The following is a 21,508-nucleotide window of genomic DNA, read 5'->3' as shown; positions in this document are numbered from 1 at the left end:
GCTTCACAGGGCTGAGCTCCTCTGGAGTCAGCCGTTCAGCCTGGCAGTGTGCTGTCCTGAAATGATGGCACATAAAGGCCACTGCTAAGGTTCTGGAGTATGTGCGTCTCACTAATCTCACCTGTTTATCCAGCAACTGGTACACATGGAGAAGAGGGACAAGACTGGCTGATAGCTTTGGTGCACTCTGAGATGGAAAGAAGGCTTCTACTTATTTACAGTTTTGGTGGAAGGTTAGATGCTAGCTGAGGAACTGAGCTGCTCTGGGAATGAACTTTCACAGTTTCTGAAGTGAGGTAGCACCCCAAGGGTGTTGCAAGATGTCCTGTTGTTTTTCCTCTTTCCTCACTGCCCTCCCCACCACACACCGTGCGATGCACTGTGACAGCCCTTCTCAGCAGTGCTGCAAGAGTCCCGAGGCTCCCTTGTGTTAAGGCAGGGTAGGGTCTTCAAAACAGGACTGTTTCAAGCTCAGAATAAGAACCTAGATTTTTCAGAGGGAGCCTGCAATGTAGGATAGGAGTCAACTGGTGGAGAGAGGCTTGCAAGTCGTAGCACCGCTCAGCCCGATGATGCATTCTTTCAGCTCAGCAGCTGCGTAAGTATCCCTAAAAATCCAGGCAGACCTCTCAGCTCCTTAATCCACCCTAGAAGGGGATAGAGCCTGAGCCTGCAGGTAGGAAGAGATGTGCACATAACGTGTGTTGTGTGGCATCACCCTGTGCCCTGAAACCTGGTGTGCCAGGTTCTGGTGCTCAGCGTGGCCCGGCTCAGCACCAGGGCTGGGCGGCAGCACCATGGGGCTGGGCAAGAGTCAAAGCACTGAGGAGTTTTATGGTAGTTGCTGGAGGAGAGATAAAATAGCTATTCATAGTGAATGCTTTCCAAGGATGAAGGAGCAGGAAGAAAACATAAGCGTGCTTGTTTGGGAATGAAACAAGAAGGCTGTGCAAGCCTCAGCTACTGGAAATCCATAAGCTGGTGTCTAATTCTGGCTTTAGTAGCACTGGGCGGATGCACACTGGTTTACTGTCTACTCTCGAGATGACAGTCTTACACAGACCAGATACCTGCCAGAGCACATTGCTCAAGGCAATTTCCTGCAAGTTAATGCAATCTGTTGACTAAATATTTGCTTCTTGCAGCCTCATGCTGAGCAAGCTACTGCAGTCAGGGAGATGAAGGGAGTTATTTTCTGTGGGATGGTGCTTCTGTGCTTATCTTCAGTTGAGAGACCAGAGATAGCTGAACACAGCAATCTCGCCTTGTGATCACTGACAGGATCTAGTGATGAGAATTAACACATCAGAAAGAAACAAAATGAGCTTCCCTGGGCTACAGTGAATTTTGAAAGTGGAGATAAAAGCTGTTGTATTCCTGAGATCAAATGCAACACTGGCACACAGTTTGGTTTGACACTAAACCATCGGTACTTGTTCAGGTGTCTGAGGCTTTGGGTGCCGGATGGGGCAAGCATTTCAATCACTGATAAAAGATTGTGTTTTCTGTTGCTCTGGCCTAATTTAATTAGATATCACAAGCACCTAACCCATTATTCAAACAGAGAAGCTTTCAAGGTAGATTAGACCTGACTGCCACATACCAAAACCCAAGGCAGATGGAAAAATCTTTCGGTTTGCTTCTGATACAGCTTTCTTCATCCAGCCTAAAGAAATCAAGCAACGAAGAGAACTCTTTTTTTCTTGCTTTCTTGCAGGTCATAGTTCAAAAATCTGGTGCATGAAATGCGTTAAACAGGGATGCAGAAGGACTGAGCTGCAGCATTGGTGGCATCGCACTGCCCAGGATGCATGTGGCATCCTTGTGGCATGGCACGTGTGGCGCTTTGGTGGCCTGACAGCACCGCGGGGTTGCTGCAGAAGTGTGTTTCATAGATGGAGCATGTTCTGTGATCCTTCTCCAAATTTTTGGAAGAGAGGCCGTTGTTTTAAAAACTGTTTTAAACCTACATTTTACTGCTGCTGAGATGGACACAGGATATGACCTTCTTGGTTTGGCCCAGATTTTGACTTGCTGTACTTTTTTACATCACTGTTTAGCAAATGCAGATGTTTAATAAGAAGGGGAAGGCTGTTTCCTTTGGAACCAAATCAAAACGCTTACTATTCAGTGCACAGGAGTGCCTTTTATAGACTTTTGGTCTGATCCTGGGCTGAAGACAGGGAGAATATTGTCTATATGAGGATAACATGAACAAATTCAAATTGGGGAATCAGTGTTTTCTTAGGACAAAGATGCAAATTGGCTTCTGGGCAGAAGTTGAAATGCAGATGCAGGTTGGTTTATGATTGTATTCAGATTTGGGCACTAGAGAGAGTCTGGATTTGAGCTGAGAACTCGCACCAGTGCCCAGATGTGTCTGTGGTGTGCTTGGTACACTGGACTTGGTGCACTGGATCTAATCTCAGTGTATCTGGGGCATAACTTTGCAGTAGTAAAGGAAACTCTGCACAGAGACTTGTACTCATTAAGGGATGATGATGATGTTGGGTTTCAGGGTTTTTTTAAAGTCCTCACGTAAAAATTGAGTTATTCACTGTTGGAACTGGATCTCAGCGCCTAATCGAACTGAGTGACAGGCTCTCCTTTATTGTTTTAATTTAATAAATGGCTTGAAAGAACACTTAGGAAGATGGCTTGCTGTGCCCTTTCAGAAATGGATGTGCTCCCTAAGAAGTGCTCAGCTCCTGCCAGGGCGGCAGATAGAGGGATGTGACAAGGTCAGCTATACCTCCACCTTCTGACCCTCTGCCATCACAGCGTGCTCTGCACAGGGAAGCACAGCCTGCGGCGCTGGTCCTGCAGCGGCTCCGATGGCTCCTGTGCCACCGGAAAGCCATTAGCCGCTGCCTCCCTGGGGACAGCGTGGTAACAAGTGCCTCGCAGACGGGAAGAGCTGGTCCAGAGCAGAGAGCAGAGATACAGCACAGCTGGTGTCCCCCAGATACCTTTCTCCTGCCTGCCCTCTCTGTGTGTCGCAGTTGGTTTTGCTCTACAGGTAGCAAATAGCGACCTCCCCGAGTCCACAACAGTGGTTCACAGCAACAGGAATGTTTACGCTGACTTCAGAAAGAGCTGGATCTAGCTGATTTTCTAGCACACCTAGGAAGCAGAAATCCAGATCAGGTCTAAAGAAAGGTCTTACTGTCTTTTTTTTTTTTCCCCTTCCTTTTCTTTTCTTTTCCCCGCCCCCCCTGCCCTCCATGTCTGCAGAAACCTCTTTGCACCGGGCTACACTGAGACTCATTACAGCCAGACTGGACAACCTCAGACCATCTCTCTGACCCACACGGTGAGTGCAGAGACTGCTTTCCCTGCCGCAGCGTGCGGGGGAGACCAGGCAGGAGGCCCAGAGAAGCAGGTGACCTTCTTTCTCCAGAGCCTTTCTTCGAGGCCATGGGTCTGCTTTAAGCTGAAGGGGAGGGCGATCCGGCTTTCTGACCTGGGGATTCCATCAAGAAAGTGTCTCCATCCCCCAGCAATGGTAAAAGAATCTTGCTGTTTTGCCCAAGCTCTTTTATGAGAGCCAGGGTCAGCCGCCAGCATTGCTCCCCTCTCTCTGGGTGCTGGGGAATCATTTATTCCTCCCGCTGCTCAACCTCTTGCTTTTAGTTTTGCCACTGGGTGCTCTACACTGGGGACATTCCCAGCCTTTGGGAAAGCCAGCCCGAGTAAGCTGGCTCCTGTTCATTAAAATTCCCATCAATTACTGATCTCACGCAGGCCTTAGCTGACTCTCCGCAGCAGTGGCACAAAGATGTGCATTGGTTGCGCTGCAAAAAATAAGAGATAAAAACCCCATGAGATCATCTTTACTGATGCTGCCCCGGGGCGAGGGGAAGGGATGAGATGAATATGTTGGCGTTCCTGCCCCAAAGCCTCCTTGTCCCTGCCAGAGGCTGCCTTTGTCTTGCCAGGAGCCCCCAGACGGGACTTCCCCACTGCCCGTGGCGTCACCCTCTCTGGGGCTGAAGGCACGTCCTTTGGGCCCTGACCCAGGGCCAGCTGCCATCCGTCGGCAGCTCCCGCTACAGGCAGAAAGCTTTGGATCGGCCTTTACGCTGCAGCCATCTGATCCTCCTTGGGGATTCAACGCTCTTAATTTTTACTGGCAACAAGGAGCCATTTGATGCAGTCGCACAGGCCACGCATGGCGGCTGAAAGGCCAAATTTCGATGCAAGCTCGGAGATTTAGTTACGATAGTCAACTGCCAGATGCAGTGGAAAGAGAACAATTACTGGAGTATGGGCAGTACTCACATGGGACTTAGCGATGCCTACATGTAGCACGCATCCATCCCGACCCCGCATGGCCAACCCTGCTTCCCTCTGCCTTGCAGGACCACTGCTTTTACCACGGGGTCGTGCGGGGCCGGGAGCACTCCAGCGTCACGCTCAGCACGTGCCGAGGGCTGCGGTAAGTGCCCGGTGACACCGGGGCTGTGGGAATGGCCCTGCTCCGCTCCTCAGCGTGCTGCCACGCGAGCTCTGCTCCCAGCAGCCTGGGTGCTGTATTTCTTCCTAGGCAGATAGACCTGTTCGCAAATGCCACCCAGGCAAGAGTTCTGGGCATAAAAGAGAGTGCGTCAGGGGGAAATGCAGAAATTTGGGTGTCATTAGTCACCATGGCCTCCAAGCCAGCTCCTAGGCTTGTTCCTCCTTTGTGCTGGCAACCTGGACTTGTGCAATAAGTGAGTTTAACTTACCTGGAGCAAAAGACTCTGTCGTTAGTGACTCGGGGCCGTGTCCCTTACAGACACGGGCAGGACTCGCCATGTCCCAGCCCCGTTCTCTGCGCTAATGCAGAAACCAGCTCTTTCTCCCAGCCTCTCGCAACTGGCAAGTTTTTGTGTGCATTTTGAGGCAATGTCTTCAGGTCTGAACTTCCTCCTGGGTTGTCAGCCCCGCTCTCTGCTTTTTCCCTGGGTGGTGCCAGGGTTGTGTGTGTTACGTATTTAAAACCTTCACTTTGGTATTAATGGAGTCTTTGGCAGGAAACAGATGGTCTGTATCCTCAACAGGAGTAAATGAAATGGCTCGTTGGGACCAAGGAGCTGCATTCATTTACACCAGCTCAGAGTTTGTTTCCAAAACACCACATGAGCTTTATTCGTATTAGTGGTCGTCTGCTCTCGAGCGCTGATTGGAAGCTGTGCTGATGGGACCGGCTCCAGCAAGGAAACAGCCTGTGCCAAAGCAAACCTGAGACATCTTAAGTGAATGTAGCACAGGCCAAAGAGCCCAGTGAGATAAACAGGACAGTGCAGCCACCTGTGGTTTACAATAAATAATCCAAAAGCAAAAGTCGCAGGTGTGCTTTGCTTTTGTCAGCCTGTGTTTTCCTAGGTTTTGCCTTCCTAGCTGCAGAGGAGATAGAGATGTCTCCTTGGTTTGCACATGTGGTAGCGTTCCTGCACCCCTGAGCTGTCAGCGGTGTGCTGGGAGCTCCTCGACATCGCTTTCTAATCTCTGGGAAGGCACAGGAGCTGAGCACACGTGGCTGTTTTCACTCTGAGCCTTCGCAGGGCAGTGTGCTGCCCGTCAGGCCACACATCTTCCAGTGGGCATCAAACGCAGGAGATTGCCAGCTCTCCTGACTATAACATGCTCATTGAGAAAACCAGAACTGTATGGCCATGTGCAAGTCCCAGAGAGAACTGTGTTTTTCTGTTGACAAACAAAGTCTTCATGTGTTTTAGGTCAGTTCTGTTAAAGACAAATTTCTTCAATCTGTTGAAAAGCTTCCACTGCCCCTAAAGAAAAAGCTGTACTTCAGAAAACCAGTACTTCTCTGGTTAGGGCTGTTGCAGCACGTGCTCTGATAGCCCCTTAACTGAATGTCTGAGGCCCATTGAATAGATATTAATATATGCAGGCTCAGGCATTCCCCGCTCTGAACTCAAAATATCCCCACCGTTTTTATTAATGAACTGAACGGCCTGATAAGGACAAGTGCCTTGCCAGGGTCAGATGGGAACTCATCAGTAGAACAAGGATTTATCTCCGGTTGCTGTGATAGTCATTAACTTTCCCTTTTATTGCTTCCCGTTTCAACAGAGGACTTATCGTATTGAGCAGCAATTCCAGCTATATCTTAGAGCCGGTTCCCGACAGCCCGAACCAGCACTTGATCTACAGGTTGGATGACCTGAGGTTGCAGAGAGGAGCCTGTGGCTACCAGGGCACTGGGGACACATCTGAAGACTGGCTCAGGGACTTCACCACTGGGATGAAACCACCTCACCAGAGGGTGAGCAGGGCTTAAACCGGGTCTGTGCATGATGCTCCAAATTTCCCACCTGTTCCAAGCCTGAGGAGCTTGCTGTTCTCCAGGAGCATAGCTCAGAAAGTGAAATGAAGGAGAATATTTAAGAGGGTTTGTAGCAAGCTGGTTGCCAAATAGTGGATCCAGCAGGAAAATAAATGAGTGTTGGAGGACCGTTGTGTAGTGTGAGGAATGTGGGCTGTAGCTGTTCCTGCGCAGATTTGTGCATCCAATACACGAACAAATGGGTGGTCTGAGACAGGCACATGGGCACTTGCTGCAGCTAAACTGACTTGTCATATTTGGTTGCTATAAGTCAATCACATCTGGAGGTCCCTGTGTGTGATGGGGTGGAGTGAATGGCCGGTGAAAAACAAACTGGGAAAAATGGCCTGTATGTATGTTTTGTGAAGGGTTTCTTAGGGAATATTGGGGAAATAACCTGTGTTGCTGCTGCTGCAGGTGAGACGGGAGACTTTGCAAGCTACAAAGTACGTGGAGCTTCTGCTCGTGGCTGATTATGCAGAGGTAAGAAAAGGGATCATGTTTATACTAACTGAGCACCAGGTGCAGAGCATCCCACCTGCAGCATCTTCTGCGGCAGGGAGGACAGCTGGAGCTCAACACGTTTCCTCTTGCCATCCCAATGGTCCTACCCCCACCAGCAGACAGGGAGAGCTGTGTCTTGGTCACTTTTGTCCTAGCAGGCATGACTCCTGTGCTGCCACCATCAGTCACTGTTGGCCAGGGAAGAGATGCAGATTGCGATTTGGTTGTAGGACTAGGGTTGAGGGTCAGTTCTGGCCTCCCAAGGTACCAGTGGTCGGCCCTGGTTATCGATGGGAGAGATTGCCTTCAGCCTAGGGTGACTTGGGGATTTCCAGGAACGACGTGCTTACATTGCAGCACACTTTATCTCTAGAGAAGATAACCATGATTATCCTCTGCTCTGAGCCAGTAGCAGATATATAAATAGACATTTCCAAGGCTCCAGATCATAGAATAGGGCTGGAAGAGACCCAGTGAAGTCAGCAATCCCTCCCCCATCCCCCACCCGTACTTACTGACGGTGCAAACCACACAGTGTTTTGTTGATCATTTAATCTCCAGCACAGACGGGAGTCACGCTGGTCCTATTCATAATTTACAACTTGAAACTCCAGTAGGGAAAGCCACGTAGTGCTTCGGGCTATAATTTATTCTGAACAAAACCAAAGAGGCAGAACCTATTTTGGTTTCTCTATTAGGCAAGATACCAGGGAAACTATGAGAAAACACATTATACCCAGGAACTACCATATGTTGTTCACCATTTTATTAGACAAGCTGGGGTAGACATCCTCACAGTGTCATCGTTAACTGCCCTTACTTTACTGCCTCCCTCCCTAGAAGAAAAGTCTCAGGTCTTGTCATCTGTTGAACAAAAATCTAAACATTTTGTAACTTTAATTCCTTGAACCACACAGTTGCTAAAATTAGCTCATTAATTGCCAGGTGGTTTAAATAGGCAAATTCATTGGATGAGTGAGATGCATCCCCCATTCGTTGGATGAGATATGATGAGCACTATGGCAGCCTTGACCTCAGACATGAAGTCATGTTACCATTTATTTTACCTGGCAAATTTATCAGTTCTTTATCAGCCCCTGGCTCTGGGGGCTCTGAGAAGTTTGGATTGCTCCACTGAGTTACTACCACTGCTTGAATAGTATCCCTGCCGTGGGATACCAGTGGTGAATTCTGAATACACAGGTATGGATGGGCTTATAGTCAGATGTACAGTGAAAGAAGGCTTTTGGGCTTCATCTGATAGTTACCTTCTTATTCCCGGAGTAATGTGACTTGTTTTAACACATTTCAGCTCTTTCTAGTTGCCTTTGTGCTGTCTGACATGCTCATTTTGTTCAGTTTCAGAAGCATCACTTCAACATTGAAGCAACAAGGCTTAAATTAGTGGAGGCTGCTAATTACGTAGATAAGGTGAGATAAGGTGTGCGAGAACCGAGGAAAGCAAAGTCTACATAATGAATTATGTGATTTAATTGTGACAGAGGAAGACTTCCTTCTTGGGAGAGAGAATAATGTTTCAACAATTCTCCCCAGTGACTTGGGGAGTGTAGAGCATCTGACAAACAATTCTGTTGGACATCAGGGGTAGGGTGGGGGAATCTTCATTCCGTACCTTGGAGACAGTGTGAGCATCTCTGTGTTTTAATACATCTCTGTATTAACTGTGTTATCTAAATACTGCTTTTTAACAAGGGACTAAGGTATTCATTTCAAATTGTAGAACTCTTGGCAAGTAGAGCTGGAAGGAACATTCAGAGGTCATCCTTGCACATGGTACCCAGTGCTGCTGAAAAAAACATCACAGCTTTTCAGATGTACTCCCTTCATATTCCCCTTCTCCCCTTAAACTCCTTCTACCACTTCTTTCACCCCCCACACCCATGAAAACCTACCCTGTTTGTACTTGACATGAACAGCAGATTATTTCCTTCCTCTTTTCAGGAATTTTGACATATTTAAAGATAAACATGATCTCAGTCTCCAGTCTTTGTTTTTCTAGATGATCTCTCAGTCATTCATTTAAAAGGGAAGTTTGGCATCCCTAGTTCAACTGAGTTCAGGTTTGGGGGTGGTGCACATTTCGCTCTGCAGAGCTGCAGGGCTAAGTTGCAATGCGTTTCCAGAGAAAGCATCTTCTCTGGGCATGCGTGTCTGTTGTAGCATTTAGCAGAGTTTATAGACAAGGTTAAAACCACAGTAAAATAAATCAGTGGTGCTCATTTTGTCATCTCTTTTCCTTTCTGTATCTTAGTTTTACAGATCACTGAATATCCGGATTGCCTTGGTGGGGCTGGAGATCTGGAGTAATTGGAATAAATGCGAAGTAACGGAGAATCCCTACTCCACTCTGAAGTCCTTTCTGGCCTGGAGTAGCAAGGAACGGGTACACAGAAAACACGATAATGCCCAACTAATCACGTAGGTTTATGTGTCCTAAAATAACCTATTTCTGACAAGTGGCTTGGGCGGGTGGGAAATCAGTATGTAGGATTATATTCTAAGATTCAGAGTGACAGATTTACATAGTGGCCGCTCAGCCAGCATTAAGCTCTGGCACCCAGAGCACAGCCACGCTAGGAAAAGTGGAGGTGCCAGGCAATGCAGCGGTCTCAGTACACATGCACCAAAGTGCATCAGCTTTATTGTGTGTGCGTATCACAAGCAGCTGCACATGATCTGTCACAGCTACATGTACAATTTCAAGAAAATTTGAAGCATAAGTGAGACCTGTAAAGCGGAGCTAAGCCTTTTGTGGAAGGCATTTATTCCTAACTCATCCCGCTGGGAGAGTGCTGGGAGATGGTTGATGATCTGTGACTCATCCTAGTGATCCCATTAGGGCCAGTAGCTATGGCCAGCAATACAGATGTCATTGGAAGAAAAATTTGCAGCAACTTTTAGACCTCCTTATCTCTCCCATGAAAATTTATCCACCAGTAAATAATGGTGAGTCAGAGGAGAAACCTGTAGGACTAAAATGCAGAGATGCAATGCCTTTTCCCTTGGTTGGTTGGTTTGTTTTTCCCCTTTAACGTTACTGTATTTCACCTTCACCTGCTCATGCCCTGAGTGCAATTTCCGGGGCTCCAATTTCAGACATGCTGGCAGGGATGGTGCAGAATTCCAGCTCGCCAGGCAGGAGCCCAGTGTGGCTGCATCTCAGTGGTGTTATCTAGTACTCTGTCAAGTCCCTGAATCCCAAGCCGGCAAATAGCAGGCTTAATGTAAATTAAGTATTCAAACCAGTACTCAAGGATCTAGAAACGGTCTTTCCTGTGCTTGTTGCAAAGCTCAGGGGGAGCACTTTTTGGCACCAGGCCATTATAAAAAGTAGGATTGGCTGGTTGGCCCATAAAACAAAGTATAGTCCAAGAAAAATAGGTCTTAAGGCTTTGTAGCTCTGCTACAATGTCCTGTACTTGGAGATATTACTGAAGAAAATGTATTCACCTGACACTGCATATATGTGTAAAGCTCCGGACTGCAGGACGCATTTCTCTGCCTTGACTTCTCAAGTGCCTTGGTGCCATTTCATGGTCTTTCTGGGTTGATTTTAGGGGTGTGCCTTTCCAAGGTACCACAGTAGGCTTGGCACCTGTGATGGCCATGTGCTCTGATTTCCAGTCAGGAGGAGTAAACATGGTAAGTGATTGCTAATACAAAATATGATGTTTCTTGCCAGCAGTGAATACACAGGATAGATACCTCCTAAAGGCCAGGAAGAAAATATTTCCTGTGAAGGCCTCTAGGTCACCTGCTCATAGGCAAGAATACCTTCAGTAGATGTTTTCTACATGTAGTAATGAGAAGTGTTGCTTACCCCATTGACTCAGTGGTGCACAGGTAAAATGCTGATGTGCCTCTTTGACCTTGCACAGGATCACTCCGATAATGCCATTGGTGTTGCTGCTACCATTGCCCATGAGATGGGACACAATTTTGGCATGAATCATGATTCAGCTGGCTGTTGTACTACCCCTGCAGAAGATGGAGGCTGCATCATGGCTTCTGCAACTGGGTGAGTTTGTCTTGCAGGGTCTCATGAAGAAATGCAAAGGGCTTCGTTTCAAGAGCCTTGGTGGAGTAAGAGCTAGAAATGTAGACTGAAGGTGGGTCTTTTGCTGCCTGTTGGAGCTGGTGTGTTTATAGAGAAAATACTGCTGGGCAAACCCTGGCTCATGTATCAGTAGCAATTTGCTAAATTCCCAATGAACTTATTCCTGCCTAAGATTGGCCTTAGGTAATGTAGGGACCTGGCAGCATTTAGAAGTGGTAAAATTTTCCTGTCTTCTGTTCTGAGAGACTGTTTCAGGACCCCTCTAGCCCCCTGTCTCTGAGTTTGTGCTTCCCACTGTGTCCTACCAAATGATCCCTTACCCCAAAGCAAGTTTAATGCATATACGCACACATCTTTTTGCAAAACATGGACTGCCTGTCGCCAGCAAGTACAGAGGAACGATGGGTGACTTTGGTGTGTAGAGGTTTATGTGGCTTTCATTTCTGTGTCGCACAAGAGATGCGTAGGTAGATAGTTGATAGGGTTTCTAAAGCATCTTGTGCAAAAGATTACGTGTGTTATACTGAGAGGAAAAAGGATTGCTTCAGGGAAGAACTGGTTTTATTAAAAGGCACAGTGATAGGGTTATATTTCTAAGTTAGAAGACATGAAAACGGATCGACTGCATGTTGCCTTAAGAATGCTGCTTGGTGAGCCACAGAAAGCCTGTGTTTAAAAGGGAACAAATAGCTGGCTTTGAGAGAAAGGAGAAGCGAGAGTGACTCTGGAAATTCACAGGGATTCCAGAGCTCATTTGGGATGAGGAACCACAACAGCTTCCATATTTCAGTCACGTAAAACCATCAACCCAACTCATTCACTTAAAACCACATTCCCTGTTTCCTCAAGCTTTCCTCCTTGGGGTTTAGCAGGTTTTATCAAAATTGTCTCCATTAGATACCTTCTTTTATGTGAATTATTTCCTCCAAATAAGGGAAAACATTTAGGTGAGAAGTGAAAACATACTGACATGTAGGTAGATCATCCAACACACAACATGTATGCACACATGCATGATCATATATAGAATGCATAGGTTCAGGCATTGTAGCAACATAAATTAATAATTTCTGTAACAGAAAACATTGACATCCCTTGCAATCAGGCAGTAGATAGGAAAAAGGAAAAGTTATTTTTATGAGTGAAATGTACAAGCTGTTATTCACAGTCCAAATGATTCTCAGGCTGGATTCTCAGTCCTGGATTCTCAGGCTTGTTCAAGCAGAGTTAGGAATAAGCCACAGCTTCAGTATTGAGCAGGAAAGGGTGGCCATACCTGTCAGCTATCAAAGTGGAATCTAACTCAACATATTTTGTTTCAAAAAAGTTTATTTTTTAAGGCTGTTATACTACAATCTCACCTTATCTTCAGATGTGATCTAGGTGGATCTGATTTTGAACAGGCACACAAAATCACGATCCGCTTTGGCACAATTTCATGGACTTCAGAGAGTGCCCTGAGCCCTTTGGCACTTGTCAGGATTTGCATGTGCTCATTTTTGTTCTCTAAACCATCACCCAGTTCTGTCATGATATTTTTCTACGCTGTCCATATTCAGGCACCCATTCCCCAAGGTGTTCAACCAGTGCAATAGAAAGGAGCTGGAGAAGTATCTGCAGTCTGGTGGAGGGATGTGTCTCTCCAATATGCCAGATACCAAAAAAATGTATGGTGGGAAGAAATGTGGAAATGGCTACTTGGAAGAGGGGGAGGAGTGTGACTGTGGAGAAGTGGAGGTAAAAATTGTTTGGATCCAACCATTTGGGGTTTAGTGGGACGCAATGATTTTATTATGTATTTTGCAAATACAGTTATGAGATATGTAAACAGCTTTTGTTTGTGCAAGAGATATGCATGCCTTCCCTGTATGTAAATGTATATGCAATGCAAATCACAGTATGTAGTACAATGCATCCCAGAACTCAGGGATGGTATGATCCATGGTTGAACAGAGGTGATAAAAACTTACTTTATAAAAGAAAAGAAAAAGTCATGTTAGATGTTGCAGTTTCATATATAAGTTCACTTTATTACAGCTCCATTCTTCATAAGGATGGGACTTCTGTTAGCACTGCATCTCCCTTCTCCAAATCCATACTTTGACTAATAAGACAAAATGGAGCTGGAACCAGCAGCCCAGGCGCCCTGGATGTAATGAGCACAACCTATAGTATCCAGTCAGTCCGACATAGGATACAATTATGATGCAGAATCGTAATTCAGCACATGCTGGGTATCATGAACGTATTGTGGAAGGAAGGCTGTTACTTTGTTTGCATGTAATTCATCATGTATGAGAACAGATTAGTGCCAGTCTCACACCTCGATGCTCTGGCACGTTCTTGTCTTGAACATCTGCCTTGTAAACTCTGCTGCATCTCTCTGTCTTCCAGGAATGCAATAACCCCTGCTGCAACGCCAGCACCTGCTCCCTGAAGCTGGGTGCTGAATGTGCCCATGGCAGCTGCTGTCATCAGTGCAAGGTGGGATCTCTGGGTTTTCTTAAGAGAGGAGAGGGAATAATGGTGGTGGAAGTGTGAGGCTGAAAATGAAGGGGAAAGGGGAGCAAACACAGCCAAACATGGAGTTCAGCTCCACATCTGCAAGCGACATGGTCTGATTTTTAGGTACAACAGCTATGAGTGCAATCAAACTAGTGGGGTCCTTTCTTCTAGCTGACTAACTTTATTGACTCCTGTGATAACTTAAGAGGAGCTCTGAATGCTGCTGGAATGAAGTCACACTGCCTCTCTTAAACACTTAGGGATGGGATGAATCAGAATGAATATTTCTTTCCTTTGGCTCTAGAAGAAATCTAGACAGAGCTCTTAAAGCAAACACTTCCTCCAGAGATTAGGCTGGATGCTACCTTTGCTCCAAACCCTCTTTTCTGGGATGCAGTTGAATTCCTTTAGCCCAGGTGCTTGCTGAAGGCATGCTAGCAAAGAGGATTGTATGCATGTGACCACTATCATTTTAAATCTCAGCTTTCCTTACAGAGGCTGGTTAAAATGTGTTTCTGATTTTGGAGCCAAAGATCTCAAGCTTTGACAACAAAGTAACTAAAAAATGAATGGAGGAAACCATTTCTCTTAAGCTCATTTTTGCGTTTGCACATTGACTGTGTGCTCTTACTGACCTATCCTGAGCACGTGGAAAAGAATTTTCCAGGAATCCATCTGAACTCACCCTTTTCACAAGAGACTTGGAAAAACCGCCTAGACATAACTGTATATGCCCTTCTGTTCTCCATGTCCATGGTGGACAGGACAAGAATGAACTGGATAAACTCAGAAGTAAGGGAGACATAAGTTATGCATTAGGAAAATGTCTCCAGCAGAAATGACAGGCAAACGCTGAAACAAACTTCCCAGACAGGAGGGTTTTGAGAATAGGTTACACAAACATCTGTCAGAAATGGTTTAGGTAAATCAGATCCTACCCTAGGGTAGAAGGAGATGGATTGCTGTCCCATTGAGATCTGGCAGCCTTATTTTCTGTGCATGATCTCATTGCTACCTAGGGAAGGGATCCAGTCATTAATTTGATTCTACACAGCTCACCCAGTTAATGATGTTACAGAGTCATTTGGATAACTGCTGACCTCAAAAAAGCTAAGACAAGGTGGGTGAAGAGATGCAAGATTTTTTCTTATCTACAGGGAGACATTGTGCAGACATGAAACCACAAAGGAGCCAGTCAATAATTCAATTTTTTTCCCTTTGTATCTTTTTAGTTGATGTCTCCGGGAACTCTCTGCAGGGAAAGATCAGGACTCTGTGACCTCCCAGAATACTGCACTGGCGAGTCACCCTTTTGCCCCCCCAACTCTTACCTAATCGATGGGGCTTCCTGCGACGGAGGAAAGGCCTATTGCTACAGTGGCATGTGTCTCACATATAAAGACCAGTGCTTGCAGCTGTGGGGGCCTGGTAAGGACACTACTTGCAGCAAAATACGTTGTCCTTTGAACAGGGAATATTGTGTGGCATATTATTCACCCTGTGTAAGGCAGTAGTACCTTCCATATCCGTTATCACTGGCAAAGTCTGAGGAGCCTTCTCTCCTGCCTTGCTTGCTTGGAGGAGGCAGGAAAAATTTCCCATGCTCAAACCATCCCAGAAAAAGAACAACTGAGTGGTTGGCATGGGGTGAGATGGGCTACCAGGCTCCACAGCAGTCGGCCACGTGCGTCTCTTCCATGCAGGAGCACGGCCAGCACCAGACGCCTGCTTCGAGAAGGTTAATGCCGCTGGAGACATCTATGGGAACTGTGGGAAGGACATGTACGGCAACTACAGGAAGTGTGAGATGAGGTAGAAAGCAGAGTGATAGCCAAGAGTTGCTCATTGGAGACGATGTTTTTATATATTACAAAATTATGGGCCAGTAAATAAAACTGATCCATGTTTTGGTTTCACTCCCTCCCTCTGCCTCCTGTTAAACCAGCTGCATCCTTGTTGGACTTAGAGCCCTTACAACTGAAGCTTTAAGTTTACCATTTTCTCTGCCTTTTGCATTTTAAAACATCTAACTGATACTTTTTCAAAGCAACAGAAGAGGGGATTTTCAAATCTGTAAGCTAAAATGTAGCTTTTTAACTGAGACAAAACCTTCTTAGTCTTATCTGTGATTTTGTTGAGGCAGGCCTACCCATGGGGTCAGTGAAATGGTACCATCAGTACCCATCAAACACTGTTGGGCTAGCTCTTGGGAGGTGTTTGCTCTTTTGTCATTGAGCAATGACTCAACACTGCTGCTTTAATTTACGTGTAGAGCCGATGCCTGAAAAACATTCAGCAAGCCAGAAATAATCACTTTAGCCTTTCCTTTGAAATCAGAGATGCTAAATGTGGGAAGATCCAGTGCCAGAGTTCTGCTTCCAAACCCCTGCAGTCCAATGCGGTGGCCATAGACACAACTATCCGCACACAGAGGACGCAGCTGAGGTGCCGAGGGACCCATGTGTACAGATCTGAGAGTGAAGAAAAGGAGATGCTGGATCCTGGCTTGGTGTTGACGGGAACAAAATGTGGGAGCCATCATGTAGGTACAGCCCTGCCTGAATGGCTTGGGGGAGGTTCAGGGTATCGCTTTTCCATCTGGAAAGTGCTTTGTGGTTATCAAGCCATTCATTTCTATGTCTAATGCCTTTCTAGGGGATTTTTGTGTTTGTTAGAAAAATAATTTCTTACAGGCTTCTGAGAAGCAACGGAAGAATACACACCAAAGGCCATACCTTAAGTTTTTGCCAGGTGAAGGCCAGGGCCAGAGCTAAATTTGGGATTCACTAGTTGGTTGAGGTTGTCTTGCGTAGAGATGAGACACACAATTAGAAATCAAGACATATGAGAGCTCCTTCAGAGACTTGCCACATGGGCTTGGGCCAAGCTATCAACTTATGAGCTCCCACTCCTCCCTCTGATGCGTGTTAGCTGGGATTTAGGGTAGTGGTTAAATGTTTGCTTGGGAATCAGGTTAATTTCATGGCCTGTTGTTCTGCCCAGGGTATTACTTGTAATGCCAAGGTGTCTGGGACCTTGCAAGTCACAAAATAATGCAAGGCAGTAATGTGGTACATAACCCAAATAGCTAACGCTGAGTTTTTGGATCCTTTCTCTGCAGGTTTGCTTTGAGGGGCGCTGCCAGAACACATCCATCATCTTTGATTCTGAAAGCTGTAGCAAGAAGTGCCATGGGCATGGAGTAGGTGTCTTCCTTTTCATCTCCATTTCAGCCTGAAGCAGGATGGGCTGCCATTCATCTGTGGATGGTTGTTCAGTTCAGTTCTGATACTACGCTTAGGTTCGCTCTGGATTTCTGGTTAGTGGCACTTCAGCTGAAGACCCCTTTCTTGTCTTTTGGAGAAAGGGAGAATTTCTGAGGAAATAAAAGGCACTTTCACTTCCTCAAAAGAAAATTATTCTAGACACTTAACTCCCTGTTTGTGCCAATAAGAGTTTCTTCTGTAGTGTTTTATCCAGCAAGGGCTTAATTTTTTTTAGCTTGCAGATTCTTTAGGAGCTGGCACTGAAGTCTCTGAGTCTTCCTGCTCTAGGTCTGCAATAACAACAAGAACTGCCACTGCAACCAGGGGTGGGCCCCCCCGTTTTGCAGCAAGCAGGGGAGGGGAGGAAGCTTGGACAGTGGTCCCCCCATGCCTGAAGGTGAGTGGGACCAACTTTACTATGGTGGCACTTTGGAAGTACTTGAGTTAGATTGGGAGCAGAAAGTTTTCCATTTAACTAACCCTATGTTCTTGCCCTCAGGACCTTCAGCGGTCACGATAACTCTCGCAATCCTGGCTCCCATTCTCCTTCTCATTGTAATCACGTTTTTATTCTATTATCTGAAATGCTGGAATAAATTTGCCATCTGTTCTCTAAAGAAGACCCCGCAGTTCAGGTAAATTGTCAGTGCTCTGCCTTGTCTGCTTGCATCCATCCCCTTTTGGTGTTAGGACAGAAGAGAAATTGCAAAGGCTGTGAGGAATATAACCAAATTGGTTTGTTGGTATAGTTAGTATTTGCTTCTCATTTTTTGACTTAATGGAGAATACAGCAAAGAAAAAGGAGAAAATGTATAAAGGAAATAACACTCTCTTCTTTCTCTCATTGTCAGTGACACCTCTGGAAGTGGGCACGCAAACCCTGCCTTCAAGTTGAAAACCCCCCAGGAGCAGAGGAAGGTAGGGGCAAGGTCACCTTCCACCTCCCTGGGGAGAGATGCAGCTGCCCTGAGATGTGGGATGTGGTTCCCTCACGCTGCAGTTAGGGAGTGGATTTATCAAAGGATGGGAAAATCAGACAGACATCCCCCCTAGCTGAAAGTCAGTGGGAGCTGAATGTAGCATCTACTTCTAGCCATTTCCTTAAAGGTAGGAGCTGAGATTTGACCAGGCCTGTGTGGCCACTTGTCTCTCCTGATAGATCCTCTTCTGTCACATCCTCCTCCCAAAACTGCAGAACTCACAAACACTGAATTTATTGGCAAGTGTCACTTATAACAATAATCATAGAATCACAGAATGGTTTGGGTTGGAAGGGACCTTAAAGATCATCTAGTTCCAACCCCCCTGCTGCGGGCAGGGACACCCTCCCCTAGACCACGTTGCCCAAAGCCTCATCCAACCTGGTCTTAAACACTTCCAATAATGCCTGAGTTACTCTGTTCTCTTGATTCCCATTTCTGCCTCGTGAACCTGAATTGTCCCAGTCTATCTAATCAACGCCTACTAGACATATACAACACATACCGGTGTTGGAGGCAATATTTTCCACAATGTGGCTCGTAGACCTCATGTAGATCCTCAAAAGTGTAGCAGAGGGTAAAAAGGTGGTTTGAAGTGGAAATACCTAACTCCGGGGATTTGTGGGTCTTCCGCACAGGTGATTGGCTTCCCTGAAGTCCCATCAAAACCTCCTCCTCAGCAAGCTCCAGGACTCCGAATAAACACGCAGCAGCCGTCCACCTTCTCCACTGGCCGCAGCGGCGGCATGGGGCAGCCCGCCGGGCCAGTGCAGCCAGCACCTGCAAAGGACATTCCCCGGCGGACACCCCCGAGCAGGCCAGCGCCTCCTGCTCCCAAACCGCCCCCCTCTCAGGTACGGAGTCACGCTGTCCTCCTGCAGATGCAGTTTGATGGGGAGGTTTGTTCTCAGTGAGGCTGGGGAAGCCTCTCTAACTCTGGTGGGGCTGTAGGAGTTACTGTGGTCGTTGGTCCGTGCTCCATCTCGCCGCAGGACAATTAACACCTTGCTTTGTTAGTGTAGCTGACAATGACTGTGCTGGACGCTAGCATGCACAATTACTGTTCATTCAGGTCCCCCACTACCTCTGGCCTGGACCTAGGAATCAGGTAGCTTGGCTCACAAAGCAGCACTCACTTTACCAAGATTACCTAAATATTTTTTAGCTGCAAATCAAATAGATAATTTGCCAGGAACAAAAGGACTGTACAGATTTTTCCCTAAGCAAGCCCAGCATAGCTCCTCTTACCATTTGCATGTATTTTATCTCCTGGAAACAAGCCCTTCTGAGATTACCAGCCAGTGATAAGTCTGAGGTTCTGCGTACAGGATCTCCATTCCTTGGGATGATCCCCCAGATTTGGCCATTCCTGGACTAAAACCTCAGGAGTCTCAAGCAAATTTTGATGTGAAATAGAAATGGGATAATTCCTATGCAATATGCACGGGGAACGTTAGACTTAACCCAGACTGACCCCATCTTATGTGAGCATCCTAGCCATGAGGTTATTTTGAGGGTTATAAGGAAAGGGTATTGATTTATTTCTCTTGCTGGCAGTTTTGTTCTAAGCTTAGTAGAGACCCCACATTCTTATGGAAAAGATGGCAAATCACTCAGACTGACTTAAACCCATTTTACCAAAATATTTCCCCACTAGCTTTATTAGGTTGGGGCCAGCAAAGAAGCAAAGGGCTCAGATATGGGGGATAGCAGGAGGCTGGGTCCCAGGCATTCTCTCTCTGAAGGATATAGAGAAAAAAAAAAAAAAAACAAAATATGTGAATGGGATTTGTTTCTAGCTCCATTGTTCCCGTGAACAGCCGGCACTTCAGCAGGAAAGAAAACTAAAACAAAAGCAGGAAGCTGACTGTAGTCAATAAGGAATAGCTATCCTTCCCAGCTGGTTGTTGACAAGTTCCCCACAATCAACATTTGTGTTCCTCCCCCAATGCATCCAGTCTCTTTACATCAGTCAGACCTACTAGATGAGACACTTTTCTTAGGATTTCCAAAAGAAACCTTGCTATTTCTGGGTTGGAGGAAAGCCACAAGATGTAGAAGGTACAGGGGAAGTCATTAATTTCACTGTTTGCTAGTGTCAGTGTACTTCCTAGACGTTTGCAGTATCTGCCAGATTTGCTCTCCTGCTATTCCTGAAGGAGTTCTTTGGACCCCATGGTTGGTGGGATTTAGTCTGCTTTGTCCTTCCTGCAATCACCAAGCAAGGTCCTTGGAGACCAATAGAACCCCAAGCATCGGCTGATGCAGCCGTCGAGCATCGTATTTATGCATAGTTTAAGGAGACTGCTGGGTTTTTGGGTGCCCTCCAAGTTGTGAGTGCAGCTGTGTTTATTAAATCAACACCTGTACACCAGCAACTTAGCACAGAGACTGAGCAACAGCAGGCAGTTAGTTCTTGTGTGGGTAACCTCTCCCCAGGGGCATGCTTTACACTGGAATTCGTTAGATGAATGGAAAATACAGTGCTCTGAGTATCCTATTAGGGACAGCTGTGTGCACAAACAAAGTAATAACTGGTTGTAGGTGGGTGCAGGGCTGCGTGTGTGTGTATGGGCCCACGTATATACATGTATATGGGGTTTACAGGCATTGTATGGGCAATCATATAGTGAGTGTATGTGTGTGAAACTTGCTTCCAACCTTAAATGCATCAATAATGTGGCTAATTCAAAGGCTCTGGAATGTAGCTTTCCTATTACTTGCAAAATTCAAGGCTTAAAACTTCCGGATCCTCTAGTAGCCAGAACATGACGTGCTTTCAGCCCGCAGCTCCATTTAGGAGGCAGAGCAAGGTAGCCCTGTTACCCCGTTTGGGTGTCCTCCGTTTGAAGCCAGCTGTCCAGCAGCCTAAGGCCATCCAGCCTTTGTGAAACTTGATAGGTGAAAAGCTCATGCATGTTGAAAACCACTAATCACCTGCATAATGTGATAAGCAATAGCAGCAGCCACCTGTGCTCCCTCCTTGCTTCAGAGAGGGAGAGGTCTTTTTGGGCTTGGTTTTGCCTGTATCCCTTCAGTCCTTTGTCTCAGGTAGGGATGCTACAAGCTGAGTTGTGATGGGGACTCCTGCCCAGTCTGTAAGGTTTCTCCTGTTTTTCATCCTGCAGCCAGTAGATTGTAATATCCCTGGGGCTAACTCCAAACCAGACATTGAGGTGTACAGCTGCATACCCAATCTGCTGCCTCAGACTTACAAAAAATTAAAAATATTATCTCTGTTTTCAGGCCAGGCATCTCCTCAGGCTGAGAATTCAAAACTGTTTCTTTCTCGCATAGGATATTTCTAGGCCCCGGCCACCCCAAAGAGCTTTGCCAGCTAATCCCGTCCCAGCCAGACCCAGAGCCTGGCCGGGGAACAGCCCGGCCATCTCGCTGCCTCCTGCACAGCCCAGAACCCCAGGACGACTCCAGCCCGTGGCAGAGGTAGGTTCTGAGAGCGGTGATGGGAAGCACAGCAGCATCCCCTCACCATCTGGGAATAAAACTACTCTGCAGTGAGTAACCTTGCTATCATACAGCAAAACACCTTCACGCACAGCCCTGATGGGTGGAAACAGAAAGGCTGTTGGGTTGGTTGCCTTTATTGCAGAGGCCTCTGTTTTTACCTGTTCCTTATTAAGCATTTACTGGGTTAAGCAAAACAGTTAATTCAGTCGTCCACATCCCTGAGCACTTCCTCAGATAAAACATTTTTATGAGTGGGGCTGAGCAATGAGGGTGTGTGTGACCCAGAATGGTTAATGAAGAGCAGCAAAACAGGAAGACGCACGCAAGACTTAAGGACCCCAGTAAGGAACAGAAACTCTTGAGCCACGGCTAAGGA

General features: G+C 46.5%; 1 protein-coding gene across 1 annotated transcript in view; it reads left to right on the top strand.

Moving 5' to 3' along the window:
- The window catches only part of ADAM19 (ADAM metallopeptidase domain 19), a 33,830-nt gene that overhangs the window by 9,777 nt on the left and 2,545 nt on the right, over positions 1-21,508 (top strand). The window contains exons 4-22 of the mRNA XM_054841915.1: positions 3,235-3,313; positions 4,362-4,438; positions 6,079-6,271; positions 6,749-6,814; positions 8,195-8,266; positions 9,108-9,274; positions 10,414-10,498; positions 10,735-10,874; positions 12,473-12,650; positions 13,308-13,397; positions 14,651-14,846; positions 15,122-15,230; positions 15,756-15,960; positions 16,540-16,620; positions 16,973-17,081; positions 17,184-17,319; positions 17,536-17,602; positions 18,303-18,518; positions 20,962-21,108. Coding sequence (XP_054697890.1) covers positions 3,235-3,313; positions 4,362-4,438; positions 6,079-6,271; positions 6,749-6,814; positions 8,195-8,266; positions 9,108-9,274; positions 10,414-10,498; positions 10,735-10,874; positions 12,473-12,650; positions 13,308-13,397; positions 14,651-14,846; positions 15,122-15,230; positions 15,756-15,960; positions 16,540-16,620; positions 16,973-17,081; positions 17,184-17,319; positions 17,536-17,602; positions 18,303-18,518; positions 20,962-21,108 — 2,413 coding nt within the window. The remainder of the gene's footprint in view (positions 1-3,234; positions 3,314-4,361; positions 4,439-6,078; positions 6,272-6,748; positions 6,815-8,194; positions 8,267-9,107; positions 9,275-10,413; positions 10,499-10,734; positions 10,875-12,472; positions 12,651-13,307; positions 13,398-14,650; positions 14,847-15,121; positions 15,231-15,755; positions 15,961-16,539; positions 16,621-16,972; positions 17,082-17,183; positions 17,320-17,535; positions 17,603-18,302; positions 18,519-20,961; positions 21,109-21,508) is intronic.

This window comes from Grus americana, chromosome 14 (genome assembly GCF_028858705.1).
Source record: "Grus americana isolate bGruAme1 chromosome 14, bGruAme1.mat, whole genome shotgun sequence".
Lineage (NCBI taxonomy): Eukaryota > Metazoa > Chordata > Aves > Gruiformes > Gruidae > Grus > Grus americana.
Note: the sequence above shows the minus strand (reverse complement) of the source record. Positions and strands in the feature narration are given on the sequence as shown.